The sequence below is a fragment of the Neomonachus schauinslandi genome, chromosome 6 (assembly GCF_002201575.2).
Source record: "Neomonachus schauinslandi chromosome 6, ASM220157v2, whole genome shotgun sequence".
Taxonomy (NCBI): domain Eukaryota; kingdom Metazoa; phylum Chordata; class Mammalia; order Carnivora; family Phocidae; genus Neomonachus; species Neomonachus schauinslandi.
In genome coordinates, this window is record NC_058408.1 from 117,293,942 (window position 1) to 117,311,568 (window position 17,627).

At 56.3% G+C, this 17,627-nt stretch overlaps 1 protein-coding gene and 1 long non-coding RNA gene across 2 annotated transcripts; one reads left to right on the top strand and one right to left on the bottom strand.

Annotated features, from left to right (window-relative positions):
- Positions 1 to 3,615: 3,615 nt before the first annotated feature.
- RASGEF1A (RasGEF domain family member 1A) lies at positions 3,616 to 14,094 on the top strand. The gene is made up of 12 exons (XM_021700076.1): positions 3,616 to 3,813; positions 6,136 to 6,258; positions 8,104 to 8,241; positions 9,101 to 9,322; positions 9,953 to 10,027; positions 10,378 to 10,470; positions 10,940 to 11,042; positions 11,130 to 11,209; positions 11,955 to 12,146; positions 12,968 to 13,091; positions 13,563 to 13,635; positions 13,938 to 14,094. The coding sequence occupies exons 1-12, from the start codon at positions 3,619 to 3,621 to the stop codon at positions 13,960 to 13,962; spliced, it is 1,443 nt and encodes a 480-aa protein (XP_021555751.1). The 5' UTR covers positions 3,616 to 3,618; the 3' UTR covers positions 13,963 to 14,094.
- On the bottom strand, positions 14,067 to 16,853 carry LOC110589545. Its single transcript, XR_002480896.1, has 3 exons — positions 16,834 to 16,853; positions 14,884 to 14,947; positions 14,067 to 14,082 (listed from the first exon to the last, which is right to left on the bottom strand). It is a non-coding gene; the product is annotated as an uncharacterized LOC110589545 (long non-coding RNA).
- Positions 16,854 to 17,627: the final 774 nt, after the last annotated feature.

The window sequence follows — 17,627 nt, forward strand, 5'->3', positions numbered from 1 at the left end:
CCCATTTCATCCTCCCAGCAAACCTCGGACGTAGCCCACCCTGTGCCCATTCCCCAGATGAGGAAGTGAAGGCTCCGAGAGGTCGAGGACCCTGACAGAGCTCCAGGTGGCCGGGCCACGCTCAGGTTCAGGTCCCCCTGACTGCCTTCACGGCCGTCCTGGCACTGCCGCGACCTAACTGTGTGACCTGGGCCGGTCCCCTAGTCTCTCTGTGCCTTGTCCTCATCTGCAGCGTATGGAGAATAATGGGTTTTGTGGGGGTTCTTGTGGGGTCCGTGAGGATTAGTGAGACGACTCGGTGCTCACATTGGTGTCACTGATGGCTCGTGTGATGGACTCAGTCTGAGCTTGGTTTCTCATTATGATGACACTTGCTGTGTGTCCCCCACCCGAGACAGGAGCCACTCTGAGTGGCCCTTCCCCGAGAAGGGGGCCAGTCAGGGACAGTGGACACACAGGAGTGTGGCCAGTGATGGCAGTTCCTGCTCTTGCTGGGATGGGAGGGGAGGACGCCCCGTGCAAGAACAGAGGGGACCACGGGGCCAGGTGCGGTGGCCCGCGGAAATGCCAGGCAGGTAGAGGGCTCCGCAGGGCTTGTCCCCAGCCCCACTTAACGGCTGCAGAAGTGGAGGCTGGTTAGACTTGGCCAGGGGCAAGGAGCTGGCTGTTGCAGAGTGGGCTTCAAGCCCGAGGGTGCTCTAAATCTTTGCCCACTTGGCATTGCACCTGGAGACCCCTCAGTGCTCATGGCTGGGGTGGGGGCTCTCTTAGGGACTGAGAGGCCCCCAGGACCCGTGAGCTTGGTGCACAGAGGAGGGGAGAGAGGAGGACATGTGGGCAGGCAGCATCCCTGGGGGGGGGGGGTCCCTGGGGGGGGTAGATTCGGGGGTGGTCCCATACAGCCCCCGTGGGCCCTCCCTGTTCTCTGAGTGGGTTCCAGACCCCTGCCTCGAAGCCTGCCTTTTCTGGGGACCCACGATGGTCCTTCAGCTCCTGCCTTCATCCACAGGCCCAGCCCTGGACCTCATCCTCTCTAACATGCCTTTATAAAAAGTGCTGGTTTCAAAACTCAGCCTCTTTGCACTAAAAAAAAAGTTATTTTAAAAGTGACAAAATGGATGTGCCATTTAGAAAAGTTACCAAAGGGCGCCTGGGTGGCTCAGTTGGTTAAGCGACTGCCTTCGGCTCAGGTCGTGATCCTGGAGTCCCAGGATCGGGTCCCGCATCGGGCTCCCCGCCCAGCGGGGAGTCCGCTTCTCCCTCTGACCCTCCCCCCTCTCATGTGCTCTCTTTCTCTCAAATAAATGAATAAAATCTTAAAAAAAAAAAAAAAGTTACCAAATAGCTTGCAAATGTATAGAATGGAAAGTGAAAGTCTCCTCCTTCTCCAGCTCCCTTGTAATAAACTCTGTAACTGGTGTGGTGGATGGCCCCGTGTTTCTGGGCATTTATGTAAACTTATATTGATGTCATTGAAAAAATGGGCAATATGGGATCTTGTGCAGTTGGGGAGTCCAGTTATGGGGTCCTCAGCCCAGCTGCTCCCCGAGCCGAAGGGATGGGCCTCTCCTGGCAGCTTGTCCCTGTGGCCTTCTGGGCTGGGCAGGGCGTAGGTGGGGTGCACTGGAGGACTGAGACCCCCATGAGGGTGAGGAGCCTTGGGGGAGGAGCAGGGTGATAACTCCTGGGCTGGCCACGGGCAGGTGGCTGCCGAAGACACATGGACTTGAGCAGCCTCAGAAGCGGCCCCCTGCCCCCACCCCAAGACAGCTTGCTAAGGCACAGATCAAGGGCTGTGCCTGAGTTTCTGACTTGGCAGGTCTGGGGCAGGGCCTGAGAATGTGCATTCTGCCATGTGTTGAGCGGTGTGTTCTGTGAGTCTGAAGCCCCATCCCAAGTGGGGCAGCTGAGCCTGGGGACCAAGGGCATGTCAATCCCTCGGGCTTTCCTTGAGCTCTTACTCTCCTTACAGAGGATTTTTTTGAGACTCCTAAGGCAGCCTTCGGGTGACTGGCAGGTAAGCCTGTGTTATTTGGGCCGAGGGCACTTTTCCCCTCAGGTGAGGCTCAGCTGATGTGCTGTGGGGTGGTAGTCGGATCTGCTTGTGTAGACCTTGGAGCACACTGGCCCTGGGCCCTCTCGTGACTAAAATAATCATGACTACTGTTTGCTCGCACGGTGGGGAAACTGAGGCCACACGGGCTCAGAAGCTTGCGCCAGCTTGGGTCAGAAAGCAGGCTAGGGCCGGGAGCAGCTGCAGCAGCGGTGAGCACTGGGAAGCCCACGGAGGGCGTATGCGGGGCGGCCTCCACCTCTGGGGAGGCAGGGCCTCACGGCTGCCTGGGGAGGCCAGTGCGGGGAGGTGGTGCCTGCTGGCCAGTGCTCACCAGACACCGGAGCGAGCACAGGAAGCCCCGCTCCTCCACTCTGACCCAGACCTGCCTGCCCTCTAAGCGGGCAGATGGCGGGACTGGTCAAACCAGTAGTTCGGGCCCCTCTGGCTGTGGGAGGGAGAGCACGCACGTGGGCACTAGAGGCCTCGGGCTGCAAATGTGCCTCACTCGTCCCAGGCATTCCCAGCTGCGTGGGCAATGGGAAACTGAGGCCCAGGCGGGCTGCAGACTCCCCTAGACCTCAGGAGGACTTCCATGAGGCTCTGCTGCAGTGTGAGGCCAGGCCAGGCCCCTGTGGGCGGCCCCAGCTCTGGGGGCACTGAGCACCCCCCAGACTGCTGTCTGACATGTCAGACTAATAGGCGTTTCAAATTCAGCATGTCCAAAAACAAGTTCCAGATCTTGCCCCAAACACCGCCCTCATGTTCTTCCCCATGCTGGTCAATAACTCAGGCCCAAGAGCATCCTTCACAGCATCCAGAGTCGACCCTGCTCCCCTCCTCTGCTACCACCTGACCTGAGCAGTCTCTTCCTGGGTTATGACAAAACCTACCAACTGGTTTTCAGATCCTCCCTTGCTGGGTCTCCACACAGCAGAAATACTGACCGTCACCCTGAATCAGGTCATTCTTGTGCTCGGAGTCCCCCTGCCTCCTGTCTCACGTGGAGGAAGAGCACATGGCTCCCTAGCCCCCAGGTGTGCATAGGCTGGTTTGTTACTCCTCAGACGGTTCTCTCTCCTTCTTCCCTCCAATACACACTGGCCTCAGGACCTTGGCACCTGCTATCCCTTATGCCTAGAATGTTCCTTTCTCATTCCAGGGTGCTGCATGACTAACACCATCAGTCTATTCCAATGGTATCTTAGCTGAGGCTGCCTTGACCACCCCTACATTGTTTCGTGTTCTCCTCCATAGTTTCTCTTCTTCCACCAGAATGTAACCCCAGGGGCAGGGTTTTGTGTGTCTAGGCTCCAGGAAGGAGGCCTTGTATGCACAGAGCAGGTGTTGAAGAAACATTTATCAGACACCTGGTGGCTGCAGGCCAAGGAGCCTGCCTGCCCACCCGAGCTGAGCTCTAATGCCCACCCTTGGGTGGGGTGCCCCTCCTGGCCCTGCTGGGGCTCGCACTGTACACCTGCACACACTCAGGATGCAGGCTGGCCCGGGAGGAGGAGGGCCTGGCGGCTGGGCCTCTGATGCCTTTTTCTTCTTCCCAGGAAACTATGCCCCAGACGTCCATTGTCTTCTCCAGCATACTCGGGCCCAGCTGTAGTGGACAGGGGCAGCCCGGCATGGGGGAGCGAGGAAGCGGGGCCGGCAGCTCAGGGGACCTCGTCTTCCAAGAGGGACGCCTCATCTCTGGGTCCCTGGAGGCCTTGATGGAGCACCTGGTCCCCACAGTGGACTATTACCCGGATGTGAGTCTCTAGGGCCTGGAGATGGGTGGGACTGGTGGGGGTCACCCAGGTTCCAGGGGGGGTTGCTTCTGGGATGGGGAGGGGCAGACCATCAGGGAGCCTCAGCCCTACTTCCTGCCTTGCCCCTTGCCCCCAGCCTAGGGGAGAGGAGCCTGCAGTGACTTCCGGGCTGACCCCGGGCAGCTGGGGGAGAGCCTTGATGGCACAAGGAAGCAGATACACAGGGGGTGGGACGGGGGCCTGAGCTCTGGACCGGGTCTTCAGGGAGGATGAGGAGTCTAAGGGGAAAGGCTGGCACCTTGGGGTCCTGGTGAGGGTCCACCCAGCATGTGTCCTGTCCCTGAGCTGGGAAGTTTGTTTTGTGCATGAACTGCCATAGTCCAGAAAAGGGGGAGACAGCCCCGCCATGCCTGGCCAGCATGCAGACCCCAAGGCACATGGCTGCATGGGCAGGACTGGCCTTTGGCAGCAATTCAAATCCTCCGTCTTCATTTCAAGATGCCATGGGCACATTCTTAGAAAGATTCCCTTGTCACGTGTGGCTTCCCTTTTGCCTCTGATAAGGGGCATCCCGTAGCAGCAGTGGTGTTGGGCCTGCCCGCTCCCTTCGGAGAGTCAAACTGCGAAGGCTTGTTATCTAATGGTGCTGGAGCCAACTCGGTTTCTGGGTGTTCCTGGCCCCCCCTCAACATGTCAGGCGTCCTCTCTCCCTCCTGGGGCTCTGTCTACTCCATCCTACTAGAAAACCCTCCCGGAGTTGAGCCGGGGCTGCTATTGGTGGTGCGGACCTGGCAGCTGGGGATCAGTGGCAGAGCTGGGGAGAGCGGCGCTGAGGCCCTGAAGAAGCCTAGGGCAGGGCATCAGCGCCCGGGGCTGGCACCTCCAACCCCAGCACCGCTCTGTGGCCTTGTGGGAGGAGCTACTCCTCTTTCAGGTCTGTCCCAGCGGAACCTCCTCAGCTGTTACCCAGGATTATCGCCCAGACACTATGCCCTGGCATCACAGCGGCCTGTCAGGAGAGCGTAAAGGGGTGGTAGAGCAGAAGGGTAGGGCTGGCGAGCCCAGCTGGGCACCAGCTCCCGCAGCCTTCCCCCACTGCCCCTGCGCCATGTCTGTGGGCAGCTGGGGATGCATGCGCACCAGTGAATCTCTGTGCTCCTTGGAAGTGCAGGGCTCCTCCCTGTGTGCTCTTCTTGCCTTGGCTGAGAACTCCAAGGTGTGATGCCTGGGTGACTGTCATAACACTTCTGAGCCATCTGAGCACCCGTGCCGCTCAGCCTGGGGACCGGACACGGGAAATGTGTGTGTACGTGGTAGGGTGGGGGGGGGGCGGTTAAGAGGAACCCCTGCTGTTCCCAGGAGAGTTTCCTCCAGTGGCCTCTGAAGGCTGCATGAGGGCAGTGAGGGCCTGAGGCCCTGAGTCCTGTTCCACAGGCCTGTGCTCTCAGCAAACATGGCCCAGCTTGCCCAGACCTGCCCCTTTGGGCCCAGAGTGGAGGCAAAGGTTCCTAGGCGCCCCCCAGCCCGCAGCAGCCATGTAGGGGTAGAATATCCAGGAGAGCCCCAAACAGCTTCCCCCACTCCCAAGTTGAACCTGTCCGTAGGCAGGGGCCAGTGTGGAGAGCTCACAGGTGCTGACCCGTGTCCGACAAAGTGCTTCAGAGAACCCTGGGCCCTGCTCCCTTTTAGTTCAGATCATGACGACCCCTCAGAACCTGTCCCAGACAGCCCAGTGACAAGGGCACAAGGCTGTGGGGCAGAGTGGCCCTGGTGTGCCAGCAGGGAGATAAGGCCCACAGCTGGCTGGTGACTGCTTGCAGCGGTCCCCTATTGCTGGGTGCTGGCTCCAAGAGCGCCCTACCCTGCCCCCGACTGGCCTCCCCGGGTAAGGCCAGGGGTGACCTGGAGAAGCACGCTTGAGCCTGGCCCTGGGGGCACTGTGGACTAGGCGATAGGCTCACACAGGTTGGGAGAATCCCACCAACATCCAGGCTTGGGTGTTCTCTCCCCTCGTGGGGAAGGACCGAGGGTGGGGGAGAATCCCAGCAGAGCAAGACTGCTGGGAGCTGAGCTTGTTAGGGGCGCCGGTGCCGGTAAGTGGGATCTGATCTGTGCCTTGTGGGGGGCGGGGGGGGGGCAGGACTTGGGTAGCCGTGAGAGAAAATGGCATTCGAGGTGCAGCAAGGCGCGCAGGAGAAGGCGCGGCTGCTGGATGGTGCTGTTGGGCCTGGGAGGTGGCTAGCCAGGCTCTGAGCAGACCTGGAGGGGGCCACACCGGCTATGACCTACTCTTCCTCCTCTCTCCTGGTCTCTTTTCTTCAGAGGACATACATCTTTACATTTCTCTTGAGCTCCCGGGTCTTCATCCCCCCTCATGACCTGCTGGCCCGTGTTGGGCAGATCTGCCTGGAGCGGAGGCAGCAGCTGGAGACGGGGTCTGAGAAGGTAAAGGTGCTGATGGGGGCTACCTGTCTCTGCGTCCCCGTTCCCCCTGGCTCACGCTGGGGAGAGAAGCAGGCTCAGAGTACGCCGGCACGACGGGTCTGGCTGACTGGGCCAGGTTGGCTTGTCTCTGGCCCGCCTGGCACCCCTGGGGCATGGCTCCCGTGGGGCATGGGGTACACACAGAGCCAAGCAGTCTTCATGGGATGCTGAAAGTAGCTGGTCTCGGTGGGCACTCACACCTCTTCTCAGGAGCGGCCCGCAGCAGACAGCCCCGCTGGCAGTCCTGGCCAGCGCCAGGCCCCCAGCTGGCAGAACAGCCACCACTCTGCGGGTGGGAGTCGGGGGGCAGCCCTCGCAGGCTGACTCCTGCTCAGAGTGGTTTTCAGTGACTTCGGTAGGGCTCTTTGCCCCTGTTGTCTCTTCTGATTGAGCCAGGCTCTGGGTGGCCAGGACAGCTGGGGGCGTGTGCTTCGGATGAGGCTTTTAGAAGCCCAGTCTGGTGCAGAAGATGGGGCGGTAGGTGTGCGGCCCGAGATCTGGCAGGGCCGAGTCTGGGCTGCGGCAGAGCATGTCCTGCCCCTGTTTGCTGATGACTTTGTCCTCTACCTTCCCTTTCCTGTCCCTGCGGGTTTGCAGCTCAGGCCTCCGGGCTAAGTCTCCTTGTCAGAGGAGGCCATCCCAGGGTGCAAGGAGACAGGCATTGACCGCAGAGGATTAGGAAAGGCTCCTGAAGAGACAGGTGAAAATAAGGCCAAGTGGGGTGGGCGGGGAGATGAAATTATAGGTGGAAGGTCAGCGTGGGGACAGTAGAAGCCTGAGAAGAGCCTGGGGTGAGCCCGCCAGGCTGTGTCCATGGTGACATGCACTGTAGGGCCTCTTGAGTCCAAGGCTCTAGCTCCTGCTGAGTGTGGGGTGCTGTGGTCATCTGGGGGGAGTGCCATCAAGGCCTCCCGGATGCTGCAGGCACTGGACCCTGGCGAGGAGGAATAGCTGCAGGGAGTGAGGCGGCCAGCTGGGAGAGGCCTTGTAGGGCACGAGGTGCCATCGCTAGGGAACCAGCTGGGTACGTAGCCAGGATCAGGCCGGCTGGAGGCAGCTCAGCAGGGGTGGGGCAGATGTGGACAAAAAGATGTGGGGATGAGTGGCTAGAGGCCCCCAGGGCAGCAAGAACCGTCTGGATTGGGCAAGTACAGGCAGGCAGGGAGCTGGTCAGTGCTGAGGAGCTGTGGTGGGCACAGGAGGGGTGTGGGCACATGTGGTCATTTCAGAGGGACAGTGTGGGGTTGGGCACTGAGAACCAGCTGGGACACTGCGGCCAAGGCTTCGGCACACCTTCCTCAGACCTTACATGTGTGTGGACCCAGGGCAACAGCAGGGGTGCCTGCCCATCTCTAATGACATGAAGCCGGGAGAGGGATGCCTGAGTGTCTGCGCCCCTTCCCAGGACTTGCCAACCTGCTTTTAACTGAGAGGGGGCAGGCAAGAGTCTCTCATTGTTAATAATTTTGCTTGGTTTTCATTGTTGTTCTTTTAAATGGGTAACTTCTAATTACAGCAAAGGAAACTAGTTTTCTATGTCATGGTAGTGAGGATGAATTTTTTGAAAATGAATTTATTTAAGTGAAAGAGAAGTGAACTAAGGGGAATAGGAAACGAAGCGGGTACAAGAAAACCACAGGTGGACAGGGTGGGGGATGTCACTACCTAGCACCCTCACCCCAATGCGGGGGGGAGGGTAGGTCCTGCAGGTGGTAATGGGTATGGGGGAGATGGGGAGGCTGGTACCACTTGTCATCTTGTTGTCCGTTCTGGAGGGTGACTTTACTCTATGCCCTGCTGCCCCAGGCCAAGCTGAAGTCCTTCTCAGCCAAGATTGTACAGCTGTTAAAGGAATGGACGGAGGCCTTCCCCTACGACTTCCAGGATGAGAAGGCCATGGCTGAACTGAAGGTCATCACCCACCGGGTCACACAGTGTGATGAGGTGAGGTCTTCCTTGGACGCTGGCAGAGCTCCTTGGGTATATGTTGGGGGGAGGGGGTCGACTCTCATAGGAGGGTGGATCTTCTGTGCTGTCACCCTTCCAAGATGACTGCTCGGTGGCTCCATTTGTGTCCCTCCCCACAAGAAGACTGCTCAGCTGTCCAGCAATGGGCCAGGCTTGCCCTCGGCACCCTCTGCATATGGGAGACCCTGTGGCCTGAGTGGTGGGCTGGAATGAGCCCAGGCCCCATCCTTTCCTGGGTTTGGGGTGAGTGGAGTGGGAACCTAGGAAGAGGTTGTAAGAACCTGTCTGCATTTCTGGCCCCCAGCACACTCCTGGCCTTTTGTGGAGACAGGAAACCTGGGAAGTGCTGTGTGCTCAGCAGCTTGTCTGGCTGGAGGGCTCAGAAAGCCCAGGGAGAGCTCTGGGCAGGGCCAGGGCTGCTCCCACCCAGGGAGTGAAGGTTCCTGGTCCTGGAGGAAGCCCTTCCAGATACTCTCTTCCCTACTGTGGACGAACCTCCCCCCACCCCCCCCCCAGCTGTGGGAAGGCCAATAGTAGCTGCTCAGCTGGACACCCCTGGGGAAAGCTATGGTTTTCAGACCCAGAAGCCTACCCCTGGCTTTGGCCTGGCCCTCAGCTCCCATCCCCACAGGGTAGCCAGCTAAGCCACCCTCAGCTGTACTCAGAGCAGCTCACACTGTATTTCATTCTGTCTTCAAAGGCCCAAATGCTCATGGCAGGTTTGAGTAGGGATGTGGGTTCAAAGTTAGGCATATCCTTAGGAGATAGGTTCCTTGGGAGAGGTGCTGGTCTTGTCAGCCCACACCAGCACCTTCACTGTCCCCTGCCCCCACAGGAGAACGGCACAGTGAAGAAGGCCATTGCCCAAATGACACAGAGCCTGCTGCTGTCCCTAGCTGCCCGAAACCAGCTTCAGGAGCTGCGGGAGAAGCTCCGCTCACCAGCCATGGACAAAGGGTCTGTCCTCAAGGCTAAGCCACCAGCCACTCAGAAGGACATCCTGGGCATGTGCTGCGACCCCCTGGTGCTGGCTCAGCAGCTGACTCATATTGAGCTGGTCAGTGCTGCCGTGTGCCCTGCCTCGGGTGGGGGTGTATTCACCAATGCTCACTCAAGGCCACTGGACCCCACCCCCCCAGCATCTTTTTCAACACAGTGCTGTAGGGCCTCCCCAGCTGGTCAGACTGGGGTGTCAGGTGAAGCTCACTTGCCAGCTCCAACTACCGCTTCTGGGTCCCCGGATCACAGCAGCCCTGTGTACATGGGAGGGGCTGGGGTGATGGGAACTGCAGTGGCCCCCGGATGGAGGACTGGCCCAGGAGGTGAAGGGCTTGGAGGGGGAGAGCCAGTTCCCCCCACCGTCACCTCATCTTGCCTGTGCTGTGGGCTGGGAAGGTACCCTGCACCTAGCAGCCACTGCCTCAAGGCTTCCGCCTCAGTCCCATGAAGCGCCGTTTCCTCCCTTCCCAGGGGAGGGTCTTTCAGACCCCTGGTGGGGGGTTACACTTGGGGGGGGGCAGGCAGGGCCTGCCCATTGGGTGGGTGCTCTGATCAAGGCGGGGCTGTGGTACTCGCCTGCAAGAAGGTCTTGACTACTACTCTGAATGTGGCCTAGACGTTGAGTGTGGGGCCTACCCAAAAATGGCAGGCTTGTCACCCTCCTGTGCTATCTCCTTGCCCATCCTAGGAGAGGGTCAGCAGCATTCACCCTGAGGACCTGATGCAGATTGTCAGCCACATGGACTCTCGGGACAAGCACAGGGTGAGGGTCTGCTGTGTGCTCTGGGGTGGCCTTAGGGTGGGCCTGGTACCTATATATACCCCATGGCGGGTGGGGGCCTCACAACCAAATGGATATGGGTCTGTCCTGGTACCTGCTTCAGAGGGTCAGCAGACAGCAATGCAGGGTGATACATACTGGAAGGGGGCCAGTGTTCCCAGGAGCCTGGGGAGGGGGCGTCCTGGGAGACCTGGACCTGTCCAGCTGCCCACACCCCACCATCGTCTTCAGTCTCTTTTGGCCATGGCTCCCGCTCATTTCTGGGGGTAGGACTGGGGTTGCACCTGCTGGCAGGGTCCTCAGACTCCCTGTGACCTGTCGTGTTCCACCAGTGCCGAGGGGACCTGACCAAGACCTATAGCCTGGAGGCCTATGACAACTGGTTCAACTGCCTTAGCATGTTAGTGGCCACCGAGGTGTGCCGGGTAAGCGCTGCGTGGCCCATATGGGTGGGGTGGCACTGTCACTTCTCTGAACCCACAGGGCTGCCTGAGGCTCTGACTTCTGTACCCCTTGGATGATGAAACTTTGGAAGTGGAGACAGAAGCCTTCATTGCCAGGGCCACCAACATCCCTGTTACCCCTAACCCTCCCCCCAGCCCCCGGCCAATCCACAGTGATTGTGAGACCCCCATCCGTGGAGTGCACCAGCACGGTCCGGGAGTCCATCTGGGGCTCCCTTAGTACTCTCAGACTGCTCTCCTGCCCCTCTGCCCAGCATCGAAAATGCCACAGCTGCATTCCTGCCTCTGCAGCCCTCGAGCATCTCCCCAGCCCTGGGTCGGATGGCTCAGGGCCCAGAGTAGCTCCTGTCCAGGCTGCCCTTCAGGGACAGGTGGTGGAGGGGATGCTCCTGTGGTGGGCTCACCCTGAGGCTGTCTGGCTGCTCTCAAGGTGGTGAAGAAGAAGCACCGGACCCGCATGCTAGAGTTCTTTATTGATGTGGCCCGGGAGTGCTTCAACATCGGGAATTTCAACTCCATGATGGCCATCATCTGTGAGTGTCCAGGCCCCAGGGGCTTCCTGTCCAGCTTCTGCATGGCTTGCCTACCCCCGCCCTGACCCTACCTGCTGTTCCCTGCAGCTGGCATGAACCTCAGTCCCGTGGCGAGGCTGAAGAAAACGTGGTCCAAAGTCAAGACGGCCAAGTTTGATGTCTTGGAGGTAGGCACCTCAGCCTCGTCCTACATTGGCCTGAGGAGGGGTGGGCCTCCCATCATGCTCTGCCCCCTTGCTCAGAACCCACTGCACACAATGCCATCTGGTGTAGGGCATGTTGAGCTGGCCTGGCTGCTCTAGGAGGTGGGTACCTGAAGCCCTCCTCGGCCTTTGGAACTTTAGTCATAACTGGCATTGCCTAAAGCAAGTTCTGGAGAGTGCTTAAGAAACAGTTTGACAAAAGTGGGCCTGTGAGCCCTGTGCTGGGTGATGCTGACTAAGCCAGCTGGCCTTTTCCTGGCTTGAATTCCTGTGGTCCTGGATCATCTGGGTGGCCCAGGAGTGGACAGGCAGGTTCACTTGCAGCCTTCCCCGATGTATTTGATCCCAGAATCCACTTTCTGCAAACGTCTCATGGAGCCCATCAGGTTTGGGAGGTGTTGGTCCACGTAGAGGGGCAAGGAAGGTTTTGAAAGGAAAAAAGGTGAGACCCAGGCTCAGCAGGGCAGGGGAGAGGTGTGTGTGTGAGTTGTGAGACTTCTCTTTAACTCTCCTGATGATGCTTGGACCCAAACCCTGTACTGAGCCAGGTGCTCACTCCTAGAAAGGAGGCCTCTTCTGAGGACAGTCCAGGGCTGCCCAGTGGGGAAGGGCCTTCCCCATCACTGTTTCCACTCTGCAAAGGGGCATTCTGAGCAAGTCACAGGTGCAGGGAGAACACTGCCCACCGCGTCCTCCTGTCTGCCCACAGCATCACATGGACCCATCCAGCAACTTCTGCAACTACCGCACCGCCCTGCAGGGGGCCACACAAAGGTCCCAGATGGCCAACAGCAGCCGAGAGAAGATTGTTATCCCTGTATTCAACCTTTTCGTTAAGGACATTTACTTCTTGCACAAAATCCATACCAACCACCTGCCCAATGGGCATGTTAACTTCAAGGTGAGCTCAGCCCCCTTGTGGTCTGAGGGGAAGGGGGCCAGACTGTCCCAACCCAAGGCAGAACAGACCCTCAGCCTCATCCTAGGGCAGGCAGAACCTGGGCCACCAGCGCTACAAGGCAGTGGCCCTGTCGCAGAAAGCCTTTAGGACTGAAAGCTCCAGGGTGGGTTCCCCAATCCTTCTGGGTGGATGATCTGGTTATAGGGCTTGGAGCCACAGGAAATTTATATTTACACAGGATCCTGGTCCCAAAACTGACCCTAATAGGGAGACAGAGAAGGGGCTACTCCTGGAGGTTTGGGAGTGAGGAAAGCATTAGGCAAGAAGGGACCTGAGCAGGGAGGAGGAGGCAGCAGATTTCCAGATGGAAGCGAAGGGTGGAAAGTAGGACAAAAGTGACTGGGGAGGTGTAGGGGAAGTGGGGTTGTCCAGGGTTGACCTCACACAGGTAAGGGGTAGAAGGCGTTAGGGACCCTTACACAGGCCCCGAACAGAGATCATGGCATGTTCTGGTTGGTGGTGCTCTGCTGGGTGTGGCTGGCATACCTGCCTCAGCCTGGAGTCCCAGATGGGGCCTTCTTGGGTTTTGCATAGGGGAGGCACAGACCCCGCTGCAGCCTGATGGCCTAGGCAGGACAGGACACTTACTGGCTCTGATGTTGCATCAGGTGCTGCCGTGGCCACAAAGTCAGTTGAGTAGGGTCACTGTCCCATCTTGCTGGGATGCAGAATGAAATCAGAACCTATATCCCTTGTCCTAACCAAGGATTTCAAGCTTAAGGTGACAAATGAACAGCCAGTTGGTCTTCTGTTATCTTCAGAAATTTTGGGAGATCTCCAGACAGATCCATGAGTTCATGACATGGACTCAGGTAGAGTGTCCCTTTGAGAAGGACAAGAAGATTCAGAATTACCTGCTCACGGCACCCATCTACAGCGAGGAAGGTAAGGCCCAGCTCTCCATGGCAGCACACCCCCCTCCCTAAACTGTACATGTCACCCTGACTCCCCCACATCCAGGGCCTCTGCCCTCATGGCAATGCCCTGGGAGGCAGGCCTGATCACTGTCCCCATGCTACACAAGGGAAGCTCAGCCCACATGGGTGAGTACATGAGGGTGGGCTGTGGGTAGAGAACAGGATGAAGACGAGAGATGGGGCTCTGGGAGGGAGCCAGAACAGGGCTGGGTTCGTGCTGTAGAACCAGGAAATTTCTCAGTCCCTAAGCAAGAAGCTGGGAGCTCTAGACCTCATGGGGCCTGGAACCCCAGGCAACAGAGACCTGTGGAAAAGCTCAGACCAGAGGTCACTGTCTTTGCCCGGGCCCAGCTGCTCCCCTAGAAAGGAAGGGATAACGTGTGGTAGGCAGACTTGACTGTACGTGGACATGGGTTCTGAGGAGCTTTTCATCTCTCAGCTCTCTTCATCGCCTCCTTTGAAAGTGAAGGTCCTGAAAATCACATGGAAAAAGATAGCTGGAAGACTCTCAGGTAAGAAAACCCCAGGGACAGGCCTCTGAGACCAGTCCCATGCCTGGGCCTACAGGAAGGGAGAGGACTGGGGAGCATGATGGATCTGCCCTTCTGAAAGGCAGCCAGGGGTAACTCTACACAGGCTGCCAGTCAGTGGGAGGCTGAGGACTTGGGTCTGAGTGTCCCTGACCCTTCCCCTGATGGCTGGTTCTTAGAATCCCGGTCCCCCCCAAATAGCGTGGCCTGCCCTCTGCCTGCTCAGGGGAAGGGCCTGCCAACCCAACCACCTCACCATTTCCTTGTGCCCTGCCTACCTCTAGGACCACTCTCCTTAACAGAGCCTGAAGGCACGGATGCAGCCTGCCGCGACGCTGGATGAAGCACACACATGCACTGAGTTTTAATCTTGATTGATAAGGGTTGAGATGAGGAGGCCTCACTGGTTGGGGTCCATTTTGTATATAACTAACTTTTATGGAAAAAAAAAATTATTTCATGCATCAACCTTTGGCACTTACAAAGTTTTTTTTTTTTTGTCGTTTATTTTAAATAACAGGGCAGGGCCCTGCTTCGGGGAGGGGTGGGGAAAGAGTATCATGGGAGATGGCATCCATGATAACATCTTATTCTAATGAAATGTAGATTTTTATTTTCTACTTTTGATTATTAACATCTTATGAAAAAATATTAAAAAAAAAAACCCAACCAAAACCAATGTGAGCCCTGCCTGCTTGGACGCCCTTCTAGCCAGTGTCTCTGATGTCGGGGTTAGTGCCTTAGAGAGTACTGGAGGGCCGGTCTCCCACTCCGTTCTTTTAGCCCTCAGGCAGCCAGTGCCGCCGGGGAAATGCCAGGAAAGCTCTGCCCTGGGCCACAAGGCACCTGCCCTCAAAGCCTAGGCCAGAGGGGTTCCAGCAAGAAGGGCTTGGCTGGCCAGGGGGCCTCATTTGCATACTTCTAGAAGCAAACCTTGAGTACAGGCTTTCCAACGTTTACATTTTCATTTTCCTTTATCAGGGATTTAGGGGATTGGGGAGGGGCAGGGGGATACCTGGCAGCATATTTTCTGTTGGAATACGTCTGGCAAATTGTTCAACTACATTTTAGGAAAAGAGAAAATCTAAAATAATATAGGGGGAAGGTGATGGAATTGTCTGTTTTCCAGGCTGTAACAGGTACACTGAGCTGTAATGAAGAGCATATGAGGATGGGGACATTTAAAGCAGTTCTTCAAACTCCACTACAAAGTGAAAAGAAGCAACTCACAAATTGGTATTCTAGTGGACTGCCGCCTCCGTTCCTCTAGGTTGGGGGGCTCCCCTAAGGGAATCTGAAACAGAAAATTAGACCGACTGCTGGAGCCCACTCACATAAAACTGCCCAGCATTTGGAAGTATTTTTCACATCCAAACTTGAGTACACTCCCATTTTCTTTCTGGCTGTGGGATGGCAAGTCCTGGTTCCTCAAAAGCCAGAGGCGGGCCATCGCTCTGATTCTCTCTCCCTCACAGTGGGGCTTTCATTCTGCACAAGCAGATTTGGAGCTACGCACCCTTGTTGCTCTCTGCACACCTGGCTTCCTCCCACAGGAGCCTGCAGTTAGTTGCTAATTCCCAAAGCTCCTGGGAGAGCCTGGAGATGTGGAGGTGAGGCCTCAGGAAGGGGCGCCCTCAGCCCTGGGTGGAGCAAGAATATTTACACTGTATTGTCACAGTGTTTTTGCACTTTTCAGACATTCTAGATAGTACATATTGTATCTTGATAGGACATATTGCTTTATGTATTTGAGACAAAGGCTAAAAACTTGAGAATATATATTTGGAATACAATGTTAGAACACTTTCCGTCTTGCGTTAAGGAGCTTTCATGTCAGTGTGCGTTCCACTGGGTCATCAGTTCTAGTACCTATGGGATACAGTGTCTACGTTTGCTACTTTATTTTCCCAATTTGATACACACCCTATGATGTTTTGGTATTTTGAGATGAGCTCTGAGTACAAAGCTGTACCATAATGCAGGATGTCAGTTGTTGGTGTTACTGGACCTACTTGCATCAATAAAAGAACATGTTGCTCCCCTTGCCTGCCTGCTCTCTCTGCGTAGCTGGCGAGGCCTGATGGCTTGGCTGCTGGCAGGACGTGTGGGGATGTCTAGGTCCTCCATGGCCTTTCAAATGAGCAAGGAACTCTCATCTACACAACACATTCTGACAAAGGGCTTTTCAAATAAATAATGCAAAACAAGACAAAGTGTACAAGAGGCATGTTCTAGTCTGCTTTCCTCAAACTAAGATCCAAAAGTGTATCACAAGCTGATTGTATCACATGGCCCTGTAAGTTGGGGAAACCTAACTTAAATAAGATTGTAAAGGCTCCTTTACTGCAGGACTGGTCAGAACCGTCAGTGTCCATGGGCATTGTGGGTCTCTCCTGGGGCAGGGGAAGTTGGGGACACCTCCTGACATCTTTCTGCAGAACAGTTTGCAGAATACAGTTCTAGATGGTGCTCTTTCATTGTGATGAGTCACATTCAAGAACACTAAAGAAAGGGATTTGTTGAAAGGCACACGTGAGTGTGGAATTGAAGGAAAAGAACTGAGACACTAGAATGGAAGGCAAACTCCTACCTGTTCCTCTCCAGCCTGTTCTACTACCACTCCGTCAACAATGCTCAGGCTGCATGAGATCTACTCTACAGCTCAACGACCCTCCCCCTGCTCCCTTAGAGCTAACTCAGTGCATTTTTAAATGCCCATTGGACCAGCACTGCCCAACAGAAAACTTTCTGTGCTGGAGTGCTCTGTATCTGCCCTGCTATTTACATATAGGTACTGAGCACTCAAATGTGGCCAATGCAACTTGGGAATGGAATTTTTAATTTTATTTAGGTTTAAATAGCTAGTGGCCACTGTATTGGACAGAAGGCTAGGCCGGTGGAGCTTTGTCACCTGCTGCCCTTCCAGTGGCTTGTGGAGTGGGTGGCACACAATAGGTGCTTAGGTGTTTGTGGAGCAAATGAGACATCTGTGAGGATGCCTAAGTAAGTTTTGGGTAAATGACAACATTTTTTAGGTCTTTATAATTCAATGGAATTCTTAATTTCCTGGTAAAGTTACTTTTGGAAGTTTCTACCTAGCTCAGCTGAAGAAGGGGCAGCCCATCATTTGGTGTGGGCCTTGGCCATGGAGCTGGGGCTGGGAATGGGTGCTGAGCTCACCTGGCTAGCTGTGGTGCTCTCCTTCACCCACGGGGTGGTCCCTCCAAGGCAGTGCTTCTTAAGTTGTGGCTCTTTGACAGCGGTGTCAGCAGCATTGGAAACTTGCTCAGACTGTTCTCAGGGCCCCACTGCAGGCTCGCTGAAGGGGAAACATGGGGGTGGGGAGTCCAGCACGTTTGGGAAGCTCTCCTGCTGACCCTCACAGACCGCTGCCCCAGGTACAGCCCACTTCTCCCAGGTGCAGTCTGCTTCACAGGCACACTGAACCTCCACGCCACCATGCACCTCCTCTAATATAGCATGGTCCCGTCCACACATACATTCTTCCAGAATCTCCTTACAGCTTCCCTGGTGAGCGGTGCTCCATGCTCCTCTGGGCCCTACCTGTTCTCTCACAACACATCACTGGCATCTGTCTCCCCCACTACTCTTGGCTTTCTGTGTAGGAGCCCCTTGTGCAGCTGTGTGGCCAGCGACTAGCATGGTGTGCAGCTCCTACCACCACCATGTGATGACTGAATGCTACCTGTCACTTCACACAGACATTTCAGGAACAAAAATCTATGTTACAGTATCAGCTGTGACAGGAAATAAGCTAAGGATCTCTCCTAAGGCCATAGAGACTTCTGTGACAAAACTAAGATTATTTGTGACATATATATACCCACTACACCTGTACATAAAGTGTATGTCATGTTCCCCAGGGAGGCAAGACAGGAGAAGCATACGAGCAAGGAATCAGAAGTTAAACTATTTGGATTTGAGTCCTAGTTTCCTGTTCCTAGCTGGGTATC

Excerpts from the sequence above, each read along its gene's own strand:
- RASGEF1A (XM_021700076.1), top strand. The coding sequence starts at position 3,619 with ATGCCCCAGACGTCCATTGTCTTCTCCAGCATACTCGGGCCCAGCTGT. Across the intron at positions 9,323-9,952 it reads AGCTGACTCATATTGAGCTG|GAGAGGGTCAGCAGCATTCA; the intron begins GTCAGTGCTGCC and ends TGCCCATCCTAG. Across the intron at positions 10,471-10,939 it reads TGGCCACCGAGGTGTGCCGG|GTGGTGAAGAAGAAGCACCG; the intron begins GTAAGCGCTGCG and ends GCTGCTCTCAAG.